Consider the following 19229-nt stretch of genomic DNA (forward strand, 5'->3'; position numbering starts at 1 on the left):
TGCGCAGACGTGGCGCTGCGGGTTGTGAACACTGCGAATTGCGAACGTGCATCCCACACGGATCACGTTTGCAACCCGAACGTCCACTGTGCGTAAATCCGGCATTGTCTGGAAGAGTTCAGGACTAGAAAGAACTCTGTACATGCGTGGAGGGGATTCTCAAGCAAATGGTCTTGGGATTTCCAAGTAAACATTGGCACCAGCTAATTCAAACGTCCTTCTTTTTAGCATTTATTGCCTGGAAACCACAGAAGGGCAGGGGGCTCAAATCCTACTTGTGGGTTTCCCAGAAGGGGCGTCTGGCTGGCCACGGGGAGAACAAGATGCTGGAATAGCTGGGCCTGATCCAACGGGCTCTACTTACATTCTTACATTTTGTTTTAAATTGCCCGTTTTAACAGTTTCAATCCAAGGGTTAATACTTTAAGCTGCCTTCCTTTTCTTTTTAAAAACCCGTTCCTCGAGAGTGACTCTTGAAAGCTGTGCATACCAAAAAACCCTGGATTCCGTTTCCAAATTTCACCCAAATGTCAGTTTGCATGGGATATTATTATTGATTTATCCATTTGGTTCGCATCCCATCCTGTCTCCCAAGGGAGCCCAAGGCAGCAATATTCCCTCACCAGCTACAGTTTTATTGCTCGCTATGTGTAGAAAATGAATTGTATTTTTACATCACCTCTGGTGCCTTCAAGGAGCATGTGATTTTTTAAAAAGAAGTATTTTCCAAGCAAGGCTGAGATTCAACACAATCCTTTTTGTTGCTCCTCAACAAGCATTGAGTAGAGGTTTTTGAAAGGGCCAACAATTCTTCAGATACATGGAGGGCTGTCACCTGGAAGATGGAGCAAGCTTGTTTTGTTGTTCCAGAAGGGAGGATCTGAACCGGTGGAGTCAAATGACAAGAAAGGAAATTCTGATTAAGAAGTACATTCTGACAGCAAGAGTTGTTCCTTAGTGGAACCGACTCCCTTGGTTGGAGGTTTTTAAGCAGAGGCTGGATGTCCACCTGTCTTGGATGTTTTTGCTGAGATTCTTGCATTTCAGGGAGTTGGACTAGATGGCCCCAGGGTCCCTTCCACCTCCAAAATTCTATGCTTCTATGATTGATCCTGTCCCACATTTGCCTGTTATCTTTTTATCCCATTTGACCCCCGCAACTTTCCCAGGCAGGGAGTTCCCAAGCCCGCTTGATTCTTTGGGGGGAGATGTCCCGTCCCTCATCTCCTCGCCTCTTCCATCATGTGATGGCCTGGGACTCAAACTCGGAACCAGAGGAGTCTCAGGCTGCACCAGATCCTTTGCCTCAGGCATCACCTGAACCAAGTCTGGGACCTGATCCTGAAGAGTCCCAGTCTGCACAGGTTCCCCTGCAACAAGCACCAGCTGGGCCGAGTCAGGGGCCTGATCCTGCCCTGGCTCTAGATGCGGGGATGACCTCGTTGCCTCCAGCTGGGCCATCACTTGCATCTGTTCCATTACTGGCTGGGTCAGGGGAGGCTGAGGTGGCCTCTGGGTCTAGTCACCCACCGACGTCTCCTGAGCTGCAGAGACTCAGGTCTGAGAGAAGGAGAGGCCTGAGTACTTGCAGGAGGAGTGCTCGCCTTCGGGCGAAACGGGGGTGAGTCGCCGGGGGATCAGGACCGGCCATTACCCCATCAGAGATAAAAGGCTGTCTATCCCCGCCCCAGGTTGCGGGAGCAACATTGCTGTTTGCCAGATCCTGCCTGTGATCCTGTACCTGTCCTTGCCTGGTTTCCTGCCTTGTGTCCTGCCTTGGCCCTGTTCGACTGACTCCTAGTGAAACCTTTGGATTCTGGACCAGACCTGGACCGCGGTTCTTGGGTTACCCCCAAGCCCAGCACACATCAGTTGTCCAACCTGCTTCCTGCGAGCTCCTGTTCCATGAAATAAATTAAATTGCAAAAACCGCTCATTGGTTTTTATAGACCACCATCGCGCTCCCTTCTCTGCTGCCACCCTTCATTTAGACTTCGCCTTTTCAGTTGTCACTTGGTGGGTTTTAAACAATCAGTTATTTACTCGTTTTGTTTAGCTGGGAAACGGCACATCGGTGTGGCGCTCCTGCCAGCTGGGCAGCCTGTAGCCCTGCGGCTGCCAAGACTCTCTCTCTGCATGGTTGGCAGAGCAAAGGTCAGCTGTGTGGTCCAGGGATCTCTGCCAACTGCCGCCCCCCCCAACCCAAAGCACACACCCCCCCCCGAGGTTCTTCTGCACAGCCAGACTTCCTGGAAAAAAGGCAGGCAGGCTCCCGAGGCGTGAAAGAGCAGCTTCCTTCCTGAATTGGAGCAATCCACGTCCTCTATTGCTCCGGGAAGAGGAACGACTTGCTATTTTTGGACGGATAGTAATCATCTCCATTTTTAAATAACCATATTAATCTCCACTTATTAAACTACTTACAGTTGCAATGTATCTCGAGAGTGTATTCCGGCTGCGTACTGAACTGAGCTGGGGGGGGGGGAGAGTGGGGGCTGTAATCACAAGCAGTTTTCTATGAACATAGAAGAGGCTGCAGGATCAGGCCAAGGCCCATCTAGTCCAGTTTGTCTAAGCCATCCAGGTTGGTCTCCTGTTGGAGCGCTGTAGTTTATGCACTGCATGAAAATGAGGCTTCTTTTTTTCTCTCTCCTGAACATTCAGTTTCATTTATTACCTTCATTTGGAAGGTAATAAAACCAGCATCTCAAATTAGGTCTGTAAACAGACTGGAAGATGGTGGAGAAGGTAAAATTATAATGGAGTTGTGTTCCAGGAAACCAGCTCTCATCAACACTTCACCTGTTCCTCTTTCCACCAGTTTATAAACCCAGGTCCCCAGTACAATCCTGGGCATCTCCAGGTGTAGGGCTCAGAAAGACACTCACCTGAGAGACTTTGCAGAGTCCACTGGCAGTCTGCATGGGCAGTACTGATCCAAGGCAGCTTCCTCTGCAAAGACTTTCCCAAGGCAGCCTCACGTAGCCAACACTCATCCAGAAGATGAGACTGGGGGACCCCAGTGCATCTCTGGCTTGTGGCAAAAATGAGAAGCAAAATACAGAGCAGACTGTGCATTCATTATGTGTTTTTTAAAGGACCCTGTTATTTTCTGGATTTACCTCGTTGCCAACCAGCCTCTGGCTTGTGCAAAGAGTAGCATGTAGATCATCAAAATCAGGGGTTCCCAGAGTGGGTGTTCCTACCTGTGGGAGGGGAATTACCCGGGGGGCCACTAAGGGTGCAGCAGGGGGGGGGGGGTGCTGAAGGTGTAAATTACTGTGATTCTGTGATTTTTATTTTAAAAAAACAGAATTTTGTCTCACTGCAAAAATATAAATACATGCGTACATCTTATTTAACCCAGAGCAGTGAATCACAAAGTTCAAAGACGTACAAATTCTGAAGGATCATTGTGTTGCAATCTGTTTGCAGTCGTACCTTGGTTTTCAAACAGCTTAGTTCTCACTCCTGAACGCTGCAAACCTGGAAGTGACTGTTCCAGCTCGTGAACTATTTTTGGAAGCTGAACACCTGGCGGGGCTTCCAATTGGCTGCAGGAGCTTCCAGGAACTGGCTAGAGCATCCTTCACCCACCTAGGGCCCTCCAGATGTTTTTGGATAGCAACACCTTTCAGCACCAGCCAGGATATCAGTGGAATGTAGCCTGCGTCCGTCCTACTCAAGAGTAGACCCTTTGGAATCCGAGAACACGGTTAACATTGGCCCATTAATTTCAGCAAGTCTGCTCTGCGTGTTACTTAGTTTGACGCATCCCAACATGATAAGTTTGTCATGGCTCCCAAAGTCCCACTGATTTCAAAGGGAGCTGTGTAATTAATTGACAGTGCGATCTGATATATGTGTACTCAGGACCAAGACTGTATTTAATGGCGCATGCTCCATAGAATCAGTCTCTTAAGCTTAAGCCAAGAAATAGTATTCTCTATGAAATTGAATATCAATCTACGTATCAAGGCTTTGAGATTAGACCACTGAAGAAGCCCGGAAAACTACCTTGGGAGTGGGCTACCTGCAGGCCCCAGTTAAAGGGCTCCATTGGGGGCGAACAGCGGCCTCTTAATTACTTGGACTGCCAGGGCGAAACATGTGCAAAACGCCGGCACCCTGTCGTCTACAACTTCATTAACATCCACCTACAACTTCACTAGCATCTCTCGGAATTTTGAACAACACTGAACTTACCTTTTGTTGGTATCTTCATGAGCTTACCTAAAAAGATAAAGGAAACAAAAGACTGAGTTAAGCACCTGAAAAATCCATTGAAATCAGACATAAGTTCATCTTAGGTTGGGTAGTTCTCAAGTCTCTGTGGCTTTGTACAGTGGTACCTCGGGTTAAGTACTTAATTCATTCCGGAGGTCCGTTCTTAACCTGAAACTGTTCTTAACCTGAAGCACCACTTTAGGTAATGGGGCCTCCTGCTGCCGCCGCACCACCGGAGCAAGATTTCTGTTCTCATCCTGAAGCAAAGTTCCTAACCCAAGGTACTATTTCTGGGTTAGCGGAGTCTGTAACCTGAAGCATATGTAACCCGAGGTACCACTATATAAGGTTTTGTATTTTTCTCAGAAAATTGATAAACAATGCATAATCATTTTGGTAATTATTGTGTGTATATTAGTCGCCAACATGTTGCATGAGTCGTATTACTATCAACAGCACAGGTTGCATTTTTCTAGCATGATTGTATTTACCATAGAATTTGCGGCTGGTGTTTGGATCCAACCTTGTATCTTCCTTTCAGCTTTGCATACATAGGCTTAGTTACGTTTGTAATTCCTTGCCTTGCAGGGAGTTCGGCTCAATGAGCCTTGTGCTCCCTCCCAGCTCTGTGCGTCTTAAGTGCAACCTGTTGCTGAGACCATCGTCTGGATTTCCTCTTCCTTTGTGGTCTCCGTATTTGTGTGCTGCAGCCGTGACCGCTGCCGTTCTCTTTCCACTTTAGCCCTGCTGTGTGTACAATTTCTCTCTCCCTTCACTGTGCCAGCGTGTCGTGTCTGCGCTGAAATATCATCAGATTCTGACTTCAGAGAGATGTCAGCGGGGTGGAAATATTTCCTAGATGGACGTTCTTTTCTCAGTCTTGATTGCTGCCGCTTTCTTCCCGGGCGACTTTTGCTCTCCTTCCTCCTCTTAAAGCTGATGTTTCCCTCTCCATCCTGGCTCGGTCACAGGGGTGATCCCAGCCAGCCAGGGATCACATAGCATATATTGGGACAGCGACAACGAGGAGCCAGTCAGATCTGTGGTTGCATGAAAGAGCCATGTGCAAGTGAAGGTTGTGCAAATGGCAGGCCTTGCATTTCTCAAGGAATGTTTTTGCATTTCCCTGGGAATGCAAGGTATCTTTGAAAACCTGGAAATTGGCTATCAGCAGCTAAGATTTCTGTTGTGCAAAAGTGGAAAACATTGAGTGGTTTAAATCTTACATTGTGGGGCAAAAATACATGGTCTCTGGCAATTGTTGAAGAAGACAACCCACAATCTGTCCATGCTTAGAGGTAAAGACTCTACAGAACGCTTTTTCTCTTTCTTTCTCTTTGGTAATCCCTCATAGCTGAGTAAGATTGTCTTCCCTAAACATGGTTTTAACAATGAGTCCATAAGTGACCGTGGAGGCCAATTCTGGATCCACACATCCTTCCACAGTGGGGACATTGGTTTCCGGGCGGGAGTTGATCAAGGTGTGGATTTGCCAAGCGTGCCTTCCTCTTAGCACGTTTCTCCCTTGCGTCCTGAGTTTGAGTGTCTTCAAAGCCCAGGACACCTTTGGTAAAGGCTGTTCTCCAACTGGAGCACTCACAGGCCAGTGTTTCCCAATTGTTGGTGTTTATACTACACTTTTAAAGATTTTCCTTGAGACAGTCTTTAAACCTTCTTTGTTGACCACCAGCATAACACTTTCCATTTTTAAGTTTGGAGTAGAGTAGTTGCTTTGGAAGACGATCATCAGGCATCCGCACAACATGACCAGTCCAACGAAGTTGATGTTGAAGAATCATTGCTTCAACACTGGTGAATTTTGCTTCTTCCAGGACACTGGCATTAGTTCACCTGTTGATGGAATCTTTTGAGGCATTGGAGATGGTGTTTATAAGTGGTCCATGTTTCGCAAGCAGACAGTAAGGTTGGTAGTATGATAGGAACACTTTTACGCAATATAGAATCATATAATTATAGAGTTGGAAGGGATCTTCAGGGTCATCTAATGCCATAGCTGTCAACTTTTCCCTTTTCTTGCAAGGAATCCTATTCGGAATAAGGGAATTTCCCTTAAAAAAAATTAGCTACGTCTAATTCAGGAATCACAATCCCTGCCTTCCAACCTGGAGCCGCTTAAAACCTCCAACAAAGGAGAGTCCACCACTTTCCAAGGGAGACCGTTTCACAGTTGAACAGCTCTTACTGCCCAAAAGTTTTCCTGATGTTGAGTCGGAATCTCCTTCCTTGTAACGTGAAGCCATTGCTCCTAGAACAGGAGAAACCCACCTTGAGATGCCCTTGAGATATTTGAAGGTAGCTATCTCCCCTCAGCCTCCTATTCTCCAGGCTAAACATCCCCAACTCCCTCAACCGTTCCTCACAATGCTTGGTTTCCATTTCTTCATCCTCTTGGTTGCCCTCCTCCTCTGAACCCCTCCCAGCTGGCTGGATCTCTCTGCTGCTCCCCTTGTTGCGCCAAACCAAAATGTCCACCCATCTGAAATTGGCCTTATTTGTGCCTCACTGTCTGTTCATGACTGCCTCCCGCCAGCCTGGTGCCAGCCTTTCCTTCTGCCTGCCCCCCCCCCCACTGCCAGGGCTGCCATTGTTCCTTCCAGCTGGTGGATGTGGCACCCGCTTGCCAAGCCAAGCGTATTTTCCAGCTGGTTCACAGTCTGCTGAAGGTGCTCCATCGTCACAACCCAACAGCCATACACTGTAGACCTTCAGCCGACACTCGCTCTTCCAAACGGTTGAGTGGGATTTGGGTGCCTGGGACTTTCCCCAGTGAGGCCAACCCACCTTCCTTGACTCTTGTGGTCCTCGCCCCCCATCCTTTGTGAATTTTTATAAATGAGAAAGAGAGAGAAGAGGGATCTGGCAAGCTTCTCCTTCTTCTTGTAATTGTCTGGATCCTCCGGGCCTTTCCCAGCTCCTTCCGTTGACAGGCGGCGCTTAAATCAGATTAAAGGTGCCCTTTCAAGTGGGAGCAGGGCTGACCCCGCAGGTAAGACTTTTTCTGAAGAGCAGCCTGCTTTTTCTCTGGGGTTCGAGGCTGACAAGCTCTCCGCAAGCACCCTGCGGCTCGAGTCCTATTAAAGGGAGACTTGTTGGGACTCTGGGACGAGGAGAGAACACCAATGGGCTTTTTCATCCTGCCAAAGCCTTTCATCCCTGGATCTGAGGAAAAGGAAATGAGATGATGCAGAGATTGGGGGGGGGGATGTTTCATGTTCCCCCAATGCCCCTGGCACCGACACTTCTCCTCCATCAAACACACCTGCCCCACCTTTCCCTTGCTGAAGGTGCGCTTGCAGGTGAGCCGTGGTGCTTCGCGGTGGATTTGGGGCTCGAGGAAAAGTTGGGAGAGGATTTGCACAGGACGCCTTAGACAGGCCAGTTCTCCCTTGGGACTGAGGTAGGCATGGCTCAACCCTTCCTCTTCGCTCTCCCCTTGACCCTGACCCCTCTCCCCACAAAAACACCACACCAGTGTTCAACCTGCTAAGATTATAGTAGCGGAAAAATTGGGGAGGGGCGGTAGGAAGCATATCTCTTGAATGGATTGTGGAAAAATTGGACCACAGCAACTGTGATTTAAGCGAATTGATTGCAAAATAATACAGTCATACATCAGGTTGAAGTTGCTTCAGGTTGAGCGCTTTTGGGGTGCGCTCCACAGCGACTCAGAAGTAACAGAACACGTTGTTTCCGGGTTTCGCCGCTCGCGCATGCGCGGATGGTCAAAATGACGTCACGCGCATGCGCGGAAGTGGCGAATCGTGACCTGCACATGCGCAGACACGGGTTGCATTCGCTTCAGGATGCAAATGGGCCTCCGGAACAGATCCCATTCGTATCCAGAGGTACCACTGTACCTATAAACCAGCCAGAAAGTTTTGTGAAAGAATTGCTATTTTTTGAAATGTTTTCAAAGCAACCTGCCGTGACAGTATAACTTTATGCTCTTTGGCTTTTGTTTATTTATAAAATAATATTTATTTCTTTAAGCAAAAAACAAACCCCAACCATCAGAGTAGAGAAAGGGACACTTTCATTTGTCCCGTGGTGTCTGAGAGGGTTTTCCCCCGTCCCACCGCAGGAAAACCCACTGATTCCCAGTGAATCAGAACAATCCCCAATCAGGTTTTCTGTGGGTTGACGTTGGTTCTGTTTCAGTGGTAAAAACCAGGGTTTTTCCTGGAGAAAGCGGCTGGGGAGAAGAAAAACTTCTAGTTTGTGTGCCTAGAAGTCGCGGGAGAAGAGGATTTGTGGATGAACTCATAGGGGGAAGGAGGCAGCGATGGGAGCTCTCAATCCATGGCAAAGTGTTTCTTCCCCTCTTACATCTCCCCGAGGCAAGCTTCATTGCCCAGTGGCCTTGGTGCTTCCAACATAGCCCACCCTCCCTGCTGTGTTCCCCTCCCACCGAGCCTTGTGAGAGCAATGGAGGAACAGGCTGGGGGTCCCTCTGGTCTCCAGGGGGTCTCTGGGCAGTGGGACCTGGCTCTGCCAAACTCAAGCCCCATAAAAGGTCCCCATCGGGGACAAACGGTGGCCTCTTGATTACTTGGACTGCCAGGGCAAAACACCAGCACCCTGTCTACAACTTCATTAACATCTATCTGGACACGGGTTAAACCCCAGAGCCTAGGGCTTGTCAATCAGAAGGTCGGCAGTTCGAATCCCTGCGACGGGGTGAGCACCCGTTGCTCAGTCCCTGCTCCTGCCAACCTAGCAGTTCGAAAGCACAAAGTGCAAGTAGCTAAGTAGGTACTACTCCAGCGGGAAGGTAAACGGCATTTCCGTGCGCTGCTCTGGTTCGCCAGAAGCGGCTCAGTCCTGCTGGCCACATGACCCAGAAGCTGTATGCTGGCTCCCTCAGCCAATAAAGCGAAATGAGCGCCGCAACCCCAGAGCTGGCCATGACTGGACCTAATGGTCAGTGGTCCCTTTACAACATCACTAGCATCTCTTGGTATTGTGAACAACACCAGACTTACCTTTTGTTGGTATCTTCGTGAACTTACCTAAAAAGATAAAGAAAACAAAAGACTGAGTTAAGCACTTGAAAAATCCATTGAAATCAGACATTATAAGTTCATCTTAGGTTGGGTAGTTCGTAAGTCTCTGTGGCTTTGCACAAAATTTTGTATTTTTCTCAGAAGATTGATAAAGAATGCATAATCATTTTGGTAGTTATTGTGTGTATATTAGTCGCCAACGTGTTGCATGAGTTGTACTACAAACTTTTCCACCAGCCCGGAGGAACCCAAAGGCGATGGTAGCAATAAGTGTTGCCTCTCCTGCAGAAGCCCTTCGTGGAGCTGGCCTGGCGGTTGTGCGCACCCTTACCACGCGACTCGCTCTCATCCACCCTCCAGATTGTGACAGCAGTCGCTTTATCCTGAACACCGCCTCAAAGATTCTCTTTTAAAACAAGCCTGTAGAAGCAATTTGATGTGCCGCCAATTGACAAGAAGTGACACATTTAGACACGAGGTGTTCCATTTCCGCTCCTTCTGTGACATTTTCTCTCAACGCAAAAGAAGAGCCATTTCTTCCGAAAACATTGATTTCGGGGGGGGGGGGTCAACCTAGGAGCTTTGTGGAGAAATCTCTTCTTCCCTGTTCCTCTGCTAGTTTTGAACCGTTCTGTTTTCTCTCTCATTTCTGTTTTTAATATTATTCCCTGATTATGCATGTTAGCCTCTGAGAGCTTTTCCACACTTCTGCAGGCCTCAGGCCCCCAAAGCACGGGTTCAAGCAGCTTTCTCCTTTTTTAGGGAAAACCTGTTCTTTAGTGCTAAACTGGAGGCAAACATTCACCAGGAGAAAACCCAAACTGCTGTTTGTTCCAATTTAGCAGTAAAGAGCAGTTTCCTTCAGAGATAAGCCCTTTATCTGGCTTTCTTGTAGAGCAGCTTTTCCCAACCTGGTGCCTTCTTGTTTTGCACCACAACTCTCAGCAGCCTAATGGATCATTCCGTTCCTTGCCTCTGCCTGTTTCATGGGCTACTACCAGAAATTTGGTGGTTCGAGCCCACCCAGGGACAGCTGGGGGCATGTATTCCACATTGCACAAGGTTGGGCTTTTTGGCAACTTTTCGGGTATTGTGTATTGACCACACAATGCCCTGCCCCTCTAATCTTGCGAAGACGGAGCATGCATTTTCAGGGGACGCAACGTGTTGGGACACGTGGGTTGCTGAGAGGGACAAGTCAAAGGGAATGCAGTCTGATGCCAGCTGCAGCTGCAGCACCTCTGTATCAAATTAAGACCTGGGAGACACGGGTTCGAATCCTGACCATGGCACTGGGCGGTGCCAGGCAGATCTCTCTCCACTGGCCTTTGCCAGCCATGTGAGAACGAGAAAGATAACCAGGGTTGACGCTGTTTTGCCCAGTTCTTGTGATGCTGCAACCATTTGTGAGCCCATTTCTTATTGATTATTGCTGCCTTCTTCCCTTCCTCTCAAGTTTTGGCCCCACTGACCACTGGCTCTTGTGTGTTTGTTCCTGCAGATGGCTTACCCTGTGTCGGCAGCGTGTTACGTGGTGCTAGCTGCGGTGGTGGTCGTTTATGCTCAGAGGCACAGCCAGCAGGGTAAGTAGCTGCCTCCTCTCTATCCCAACATCAGTGGGAGATTTATGGTTATTTTACTACTTATTTATATTCCAGCTTTTCCCCAGACCAGGTGTCAAGGCAGCTTACAGACAAATTAAAGCAGCACAGATCAAAACACAAAAATCAAAACATCTATAAAAAAAAAGGCAAGTCAATTCTAATAGAATTGAAACCTTATAAAAATATATATAATAGATACGAAGCATAAAAACAGCACGGCACGATTTGAAAGCCTCTGTCTCAAAAGAAACCATCAGTTCCCAAAGGTCCCTTCAGGATAAAACAGTCTTTGCTTGCTGGTGGAAAGACAAGGAGGAAGCCAGTCTGGCTTCTTTTGGAGTCCCAAAGTTGTCTGGGAGCCACCACCGAGAAGGCCCTGTACCCTGTCCTCGCAGGGGACAGATTTCTGCAGGACGAATGGCCAAGGCAGTTTCTTGTTTGCCTAGCATAGACACTCAAAGACAGTGCTGGGGGCGAGTTGACTGAATCTGAGCTTCTCTGTGACACATGGTGAAGCATCCAGGTGGCCACTTGGCCAGGTGTCCAACTCCTTACTCACATGGCTTGTGTAAAAAGAGTAGAAGTCAATTGGACAGTGTATTACAAGGTGTTTTTCTGCACCAGCCCAAAAGCCCAGAGAGCTGTCAGCTCAAGAGCAGAGTTGTGTCCGTGTAGGGATATTGGGGCATTCTGCCCCGCAATGAAGACATCCCTTAATATGGTTCATACTGACCACTGCACTGATTTTACTGGGTTTTATTTGTGTATTTCTTTTTTTAAAAAAAAATGAGTTGTTATGTTTTGTTTGATGTTGAAAAAGTAAGAGACACAGGCAAACATACTTTGTTTTGTTTTTGTTTTTGAAAGATGTCTTAGCTATGGGCGACTTGTTCCAAACAGCTTGCATATTACAATATTCCAGGGATACATATGTGGAACTCACAGCCACTGGATATCCTGAGGACTTTACAATTCTGTGGTTCTATGTCTTTTTAAAAAAAAGAAGAAGGAAAGAGCATTAGATAACTACATGGAGGATGCAGTCTTTTAGCTATGACAGCCTAAAATGCAATCGCTGCCTTTAGAAACAGCTTAGCCTATTGGATGCGGTTGTTGATGGGCATGGGCAGATTTTGCCTTGGTGTCCGGTTTGTGAATCTCTCCAGGGCATCTCATTTGGGGTGAGCAGAAAAGAGTGTCATTCGCATCCAGGACATCTCCTCTTACGTCCTAATGGTGTGGTCTATGGTGGTAGCAAAAGTCCTGTAAACACATTTCCTGGTCCAAAAAAGGGAAATCCAAGAATTATTAGGAGTTTGATTGTCTTGGGATTTTGCAGATGTTTTACTGTGGCTGGGGAAACTCAGCCAGATGGGCGGGGTATAAATAATAAATTATTATTATTATTATTATGTTTTAAAATTTGTTGGAAGCTGCCCACAGTGGCTGGGGCAAGCCAATCAGATGGGTGGCATATAAATATGATGATGATGAAGTTCTGCCCCTATGAGAGACAGAGGCTGGACTCCGACAGAACTTGCCTCGAACCTGACCTTTGTGGGCTTTGGGGTTGTTGTTTTTCGGCTTCTTCTTTTGAGCCCCTTCTCCATAATTGAGTCCTCCCTGGGTCTCGCATGCGCCTCTCCTCGCCTGGTGATTTCTCTATTTTTAAACGAGTAATTCTCCATTATTGATCAACACCTTGGCTGAATTAACTCACATTTAAATAATAATTATGTTTTCTCCCCAGAGAACGGAGGCAAAGAGGGAGATAAACACCCTTGGAAATGAATGAGCTTGTTCGGGCTGCATGCCGGGGTTAATATATTGATGGGTGTCCGAGCGGCTGCCATCCCGTAGCTTAGTAACCAGCAATAAGCAATTAGGCTCCGTCATTATTCAAGCAGAGGGAGGGCGATTTGACTTTCTCAGCTCCCTCCCGCCCTCCCTGCTTCCAACTCTGGCGCTAATCTTTGCCAATCAGCTCTGCTGCAATGCCCCACGGAGAGGTTGGAGACGGGGGGCTGCAGGTGCCGTGATTGTGCTGCGGGCAGGGGGGGCATCTATGAGAGCAAGCGTAATCCTCAGGATGCAAGGCAAGGGGTTCATCTGATGCCCCCCACCTTCCAGCAGCCAGGTGCAGCTCTTCCCTTCCCCTTGGCAAGAACGCTTTCTCCTCTAAAGAAGAAGGGCCAGGAGCACGCAGGCCAACTCCTAGGGGCTGAGGCAGTTTGTTGTTTTTGTTGAGTCGTTTAGTCGTGTCCGCCTCTTTGTGACCCCCTGGACCAGAGCACGCCAGGCACTCCTGTCTTCCACTGCCTCCCGCAGTTTGGTCAAACTCACGCTGATCGCTTCGAGAACACTGTCCAACCATCTCGTCCTCTGTCGTCCCCTTCTTCTTGTGTCCTCCATCTTTCCCAACACCAGGGTCTTTTCCAGGGAGTCTTCTCTTCTCCTGAGGTGGCCAAAGTCCTGGAGCCTCAGCTTCAGGATCTGTCCTTCCAGTGAGCACTCAGGGCTGATTTCCTTCAGAATGGAAAGGTTTGATCTTCTTGCAGTCCATGGGACTCTTAAGAGTCTCCTCCAGCACCATAATGAAGAATGGTTGAAGGAGTTGGGTATGTTTAGCCTGGAGAAGAGGAGACTGAGAGAAGATATGAGAACCACCTTCAAATATCTGTCACATGGGGGGGGGGAGGAAAAAAATCGAAAGGAAAAAAAACATGGAAGAGGGAGCAAGCCTGTTTTCTGCAGACCTAAACCTATGGCTTCAAATGACAAGAAAGGAGATTCTGATTAAACATCAGAAAGAACTTTCTGAAGCAGTGTGCATGCACACGAAAGCTCATACCAAGAACTAACTTATTTGGTCTTTAAGGTGCTACTGGAAGGAATTTTTTTTGTTTTTTCTAAGAGCTGTTTGACAGTGGAAGGGACTCCCTCGGAAGGTGGCGGGTTTTTCTTCCTTGAAGGTTTTTAAGCAGAGCTTGGGTGGCCATCTGAAGGAGCGTCTCCACCCCCATCACTCAGCCCAGACACTGAGGTCCAGCTCCGAGGGTCTTCTGGTGGTTCCTTCACTGCAACAAGAGAGGCTAAAGGGAACCAGGCAGAAGGCCTTCTTGGTGGTGGTGCCCGCCCTGTGGAATGCCCTCCCATCAGATGTCAAGGAAATACATAACTATCTGACTTTTAGAAGACATCTGAAGGCAGCCCTGTTAGCCCTGTTTGAAGTTTTAATCTGTTTTTAGTGTTCTGCTGGGAACCTCCCAGAGTGGCTGGGGAAACCCAGCCAGATGGGCGGAGTACAAATAACAAAATTATTGTTACCATTAGTCGTGGATGCTTTAGCTGAGATTCCCGCATTTCAGGGGCTACGCTAGGTGATTCTCAGGCATAGCTGTCAACTTTCAAATTTGAAAATAAAGGATCACCTGTCCTGGGGACAGTCTACGGGATATCTAACAATCCAGGATAGCAGTGGGAAACGGCGCTGGAATAAGGGAATTTCCTGCAAAAAAAAAGGGAAGGTTGACAGCTATGTTCTCAGGGTCCCTTCCGACTCTGCAATTTTCTGGAAATGAGGCAAGAATAAAGCAGCCTCAGAAGATATCAGCCCAGCACAACCCGCTCTCCAAACGTTGGACCTTGGCAGTCCTTTACGGTCCCGTCTCTTTCTGTTTTCCTGACGTGTCTGCTGCAGAGAGCCAGCCGGCGCTCTGGCCCTGCCAGGACGAGAACTCCCTGCCTTCCCAAGCTGTCACACACACTCTGCTTGCGAGCCTCGGCCGGTACACCTGCCAGCGCGCAAACACACACCCATGTATATTTTAAAAGCAGGAAACAGCCTCCGGGCCGTTTTGTGTCTTGCGTCTCTCTAATACTGAATAATGGAATTCCCTCTTGCGTGTCTCGGCTGGCAGGCCAGAGGCAGAGGGCTGTGGGCTGCCGGCCGGAATCGTCTTCCCGCTCTCCGAAAAGTCACTGAGCAGACTGGAAGAGGCACAACTGGGGCACGGGAGGTCGCCTGGTGGGCTTCATTGAACGCTGGGTTATCCGGGGCAAGTGCCCAGGCTTGCTGGCCCAAAAAGGCCCTCCCTCTGAACCTCAGAGCTTCTGAGCCACTAAGTCGCTGCTTGGGCTTCCCATCTCTTGCAGGGCTCAATTAGTGCCAGCGCCTTCTGTCAAGAGCTTGGGTGTAACCTTTGATGCCTCCCTGTCTAGGGAGGTGCAGGTTGCAGCCACAGCAAAGGTTACCTACGGGACCGCCTCTCCTGGTATGCCCTGCGGAGGACCTTAAGGTCCACAAATGACAACATTTTGGAGGTCCCAGGATGCAAGGTTGTTAGATTGGTCTCAAGTAGGGCCAGGGCCTTTTCAGTACTGGCCCCAATGTGATAGAGCACTCTGACACAAGAGACCAGGGCCCTGCAGGACTTGACATCTTTCCACAGGGCCTGCAAGACAGAGCTGTTCCGCCTGGCCTTTGGTTTGGACTCAGTCTGACCCTTATGATTTCCCTCCCCTTATGGTTTTGATCTATGGGCCACTTTTAAAATGATGTTGCATTTTAAATTGCATTTTAACCTGTACAGTATTTTAAATTGGACCCCCCCCTCCATTATGTTTTTACTGTGATTTTTTTGGTGTTAGCCACCCTGAGCCCGGCTCTGGCCAGGGAGGGCGGAGTATAAATAATTTTATTGTTATTATTATTATTATTATTATTATTATATAATACGAGGACAAGGACAGGGTGGTTGTTTCCTGCTGTGGAGAGAAGGCGTTTAATTTATGCCAGTCTCCCCCAAAGTGGTCCCTCCAGATGTTCACAGAGTCACAGAATTGTAGAGTTAGAAGGGATGCCAAGGGTCATCCATTCCTGCCCCCTACCATGTTATGGGACCCCAGCCCCCATCAGCCAGCAATCCCAGGGGTCAAAAGTGGTGGGATCTGCCCTCCAAGAACATCTGGAGGTCACCACATTGAGGGAGGGCTAATGTCATTATTGTCATCCGCAAGGTTTTTCACATTTACTCTCAACATGTCATAGGACCATAGAATTGTAGAGTTGGAAAGCAGCCCCCAATCTAGTCCAGCCCCATGCAATGCAGGAATGTCAACTAAAGCATCCATGACAGATGGCCATCCCACCTCCGTGTGAAAACCTCCAGTGAAGGAGAGTCCCCCACCTTCCGAGGGAGAGTGTTCCACTCTTGAACAGCTGTTACCGCCAGAAAATTCTTCCTAATACAGTGGTACCTCGGTTCTCGAACTTAATCCATTCCGAGAGTCCGTTCAACTCCCGAAATGGTTTGAAAACCAAGGCACGGCTTCCGATTGGATGCAGGAGCTTCCTGCACTGAAGCGGAAACTGCGTCGGACATTCAGCTTCTGAAAAGGTTTGCAGACTGGGACACTTACTTCCGGGTTTGCGGCGCTCGGGAGCCAGTTTGTTTGGGAGAGCCACTTCTGCCCTTCAGAGGAGGTGTGGTTGCGGGCTTCATGGCCCCACCATGCGTGCAACGGCTGGAACCCAGCCTCCGCTCGATTGGGGGGATTCCCGGCCACGTCACCTTCTGGCCAGCCAATCGGCCGGCTCTGGGGGCGTGGCCTGCCCTATTTAAGGCAGGCGTGGCCGGGGATCTCCCTCTTTGCCGCCTGCCAGCTGTTCCTGTTTCCCACCCTCCTGCCCTATAAGGTTTTCATTCCTTGACCTTGCTATGGACCTTGGTTGGTCGCCATTGAGGGGCCTGGTAGGAATTTTTCCACTTGGCAAATTGGCACCAGCCACTTGGTTTTCGCCTACCTCGTAGCAAATCATCACAACTTTCCTGGTATTGGCTGTTAGGCATTGGTAATGCTCCGTAGATGGAAGAGGGGAGGAAGCGCCATCACCTGCCTCGCATATTGAAGGGTAGTCCGTAAAGGATTCTGGGGGGTGTGGCCCTGTCCGAAGCCTGGAGAGGTGAGGGCCTAAGGCACGCCCCCTAGCGGTGGCCCCGGGAGAGTTCCTAGTTGATGTGCATCAGCAGGACTCCCCCTACTGGTGGTTAACCCTTCCTAGACTTCAAGCGGATGGGCTGAAGTCGGATATAGTCGGTTAGGACCAATGCCTAAGCCAATACCGCTCATCACCTGCAACCAATAAAGTTGTGGCCTTATTTAGCCCATTAACCATAATAATTGTGTCATGTGTCATTATTTCCACTGGGGGGGGCGGGAGCTTGCCACGCAACGCAGCTTGCCTTCCGGCACCTGCCCCCATCTCCCTTCCTCCTGCGGACTGCACACCTGACTTGGATTCCCTTGCGTAATGCAACAGGGAGGGACTCTTTGCAGGCACCCAGAGGCCATGACCCCCTGCCCCCTGCCCCTTGGTCAATGTTGCAGAGGAGTGCGCAGGGAGCGCCAGCAAGGAACAGCGGACTCCCAAAATAGCAGCCAGAGAAACATGACCCCATTTCTTTGCAGGCCTCTTGCCCTGCCGCACAGTGAGGTCAGCCTCTGGGGTTTAACTGTAATTCACCCTGCATGTCTTGACAGGGAGAGGGCAAAGGTTCGGAGCAAGGGGTGAGGGGCCACCTCTCTTGTTCCCGGACGCAGAGGCATCTCAGGAGCTGCGTTTTGCCTAGGAAGGCAGAACGCGGAGCAAAGTTCTCAGATGCAGAAGAGCCTGGAAGTGACGTGTCCTTTGCAGAAGGTCTTGACTCTGAGGCTACGGACTGAGGCTACGGACCTTGCAATGGCAGCAGATCACTTATGGGTTCCCCGTCCTGATGGGGCCTTGCAAGTTTCCGGTCGGATTAATTGCTGATTTGTCCCTTGCACAGTACTCCCTGTGAGGAAAGGTTGCGGTGATTGGGACTTTTCAGTTCAGAGAAAAAGCGAGCAAGAGGCAGCATGATAAGATATTTATGAAATGACGCATGGCCCTGAGAAAAGTCTCCCTCTCTCATAATGCTAGAACGCGTGGACATCTCATGAAGCTGCCGTCTTCAAATACCTGGAGCACTGTTTCATGGCAAATGCAGCAAGCTTGTTTTTTGCTGCTCCAAAGGTGAGGAACCCAAACCAGTGATTCCAATTAAATACAGTGGTACCCTGGTACTTGAACACCTTGGTTGCTGATTGGCTGGCCAGGGGATGACGTGGCCGGAAATCCCCCCCCCATTGCACAGCGGCTGATTCCAGCCGCTGCACATGTGTTGGGGCCGTGACGCCCGTAACCCCACCTCCTCTGTAGGGTGGAAGTGGCTTCTTTCTGGCCAGAAGCAGGAGATGGGTTTGCAAATCTTTTTACTGGCACCTCCCTAGCATCATTCATTCATTCATTCATTCATTGCATTTATTTTTTGCATTTCCATTCCACCTTATTGTCCAAGGAGCTCAAGGTGGTTGATATCCCCACAACAACCCTATAAGGTGGGATAGGCTGAGAAGTGGTGAGTGACCCCCAAGGTCAGCCGTTCAGCTTCCTGCCAGTGGAGGATTTGAAGCAGAATTTGAAGTGAGCTCCGTGGCCAAGTGGGAATTCGAAGCCTAGTCTCCAAGGTCCTGAACCAGCACCCTAACCACTACACCACACTGCCAGTATCAACTCACCTAAGCTCTTGACATAAAATTTGCTTACCAAAATTGCTTATCCATTCAGAGTTTTAGTGGGTGAGAAAGTGGGAATTCGAATCCTGGTCTCCAAGGTACAACACCCTAACCACTTCGCCATACTGCTGTTGTGTGTTCTGCAGAACTAAGTGGTTCTGGACCAGCATAGCAGGCTGACCTCATGGGTAGTGGTTGAGAGAGAGAGAAAATCAAGCGGTTCCTTGTTTACAGGACCAAAACCCAGAGGTTTTTTCTCTCTGGGCTGTTCTCCTTCGTCCGGAGGAGGCAGAACCCACCTCCCCTGTTCTCAGGCAACGTGGGACGGATGTCCCTGCATTGCCTGTGTCTCCAAACAACCTCCAGAGGGGCTATTATTATGAACAGTTATAAGGGATTATATGTACTTGGCATGCAGTTTGCTCCAAGAAGGAGAAGAGAGAGGAGGGAGGGAGGGTGTTGGTTCTGCTCTGGTGATGTTGCTCTTGTTGTTTTGAACTGGAGGAGCTGACATTGCAAGCCGAAACAAGTTCCCTTAGACGCAAGTTCAAGGTGACCTAACTCTCTTGTTAATAGGTCTTTTATAGAGAATACATTATAGGTATCAAATTTGAAATTATTTATAATTTGTTTATAAATTTAAATATTAATAAAAATCTCATACATATATTTGTGTGTGTGATTTTTTAAATTAATACATAAAATGGTTATAGAGGATTCTGCAAAATACAATATTATCAAACAGAGACTGATTATGATATACATAGTCCATACA

The 19229-nt window shown here is 48.7% G+C and overlaps 1 protein-coding gene across 2 annotated transcripts in view; it reads left to right on the forward strand.

The window, feature by feature from the left end:
* Positions 1-19229, forward strand: part of CNTFR (ciliary neurotrophic factor receptor) — a 430483-nt gene that overhangs the window by 231199 nt on the left and 180055 nt on the right. For both annotated transcript variants that reach the window (XM_081929951.1, XM_081929952.1), the window contains one exon: positions 10753-10834. In XM_081929951.1, coding sequence (XP_081786077.1) covers positions 10753-10834 — 82 coding nt within the window. The remainder of the gene's footprint in view (positions 1-10752; positions 10835-19229) is intronic.

The sequence above is a fragment of the Podarcis melisellensis genome (genome assembly GCF_964234715.1).
Source record: "Podarcis melisellensis genome assembly, chromosome: 11".
NCBI lineage: Eukaryota > Metazoa > Chordata > Lepidosauria > Squamata > Lacertidae > Podarcis > Podarcis melisellensis.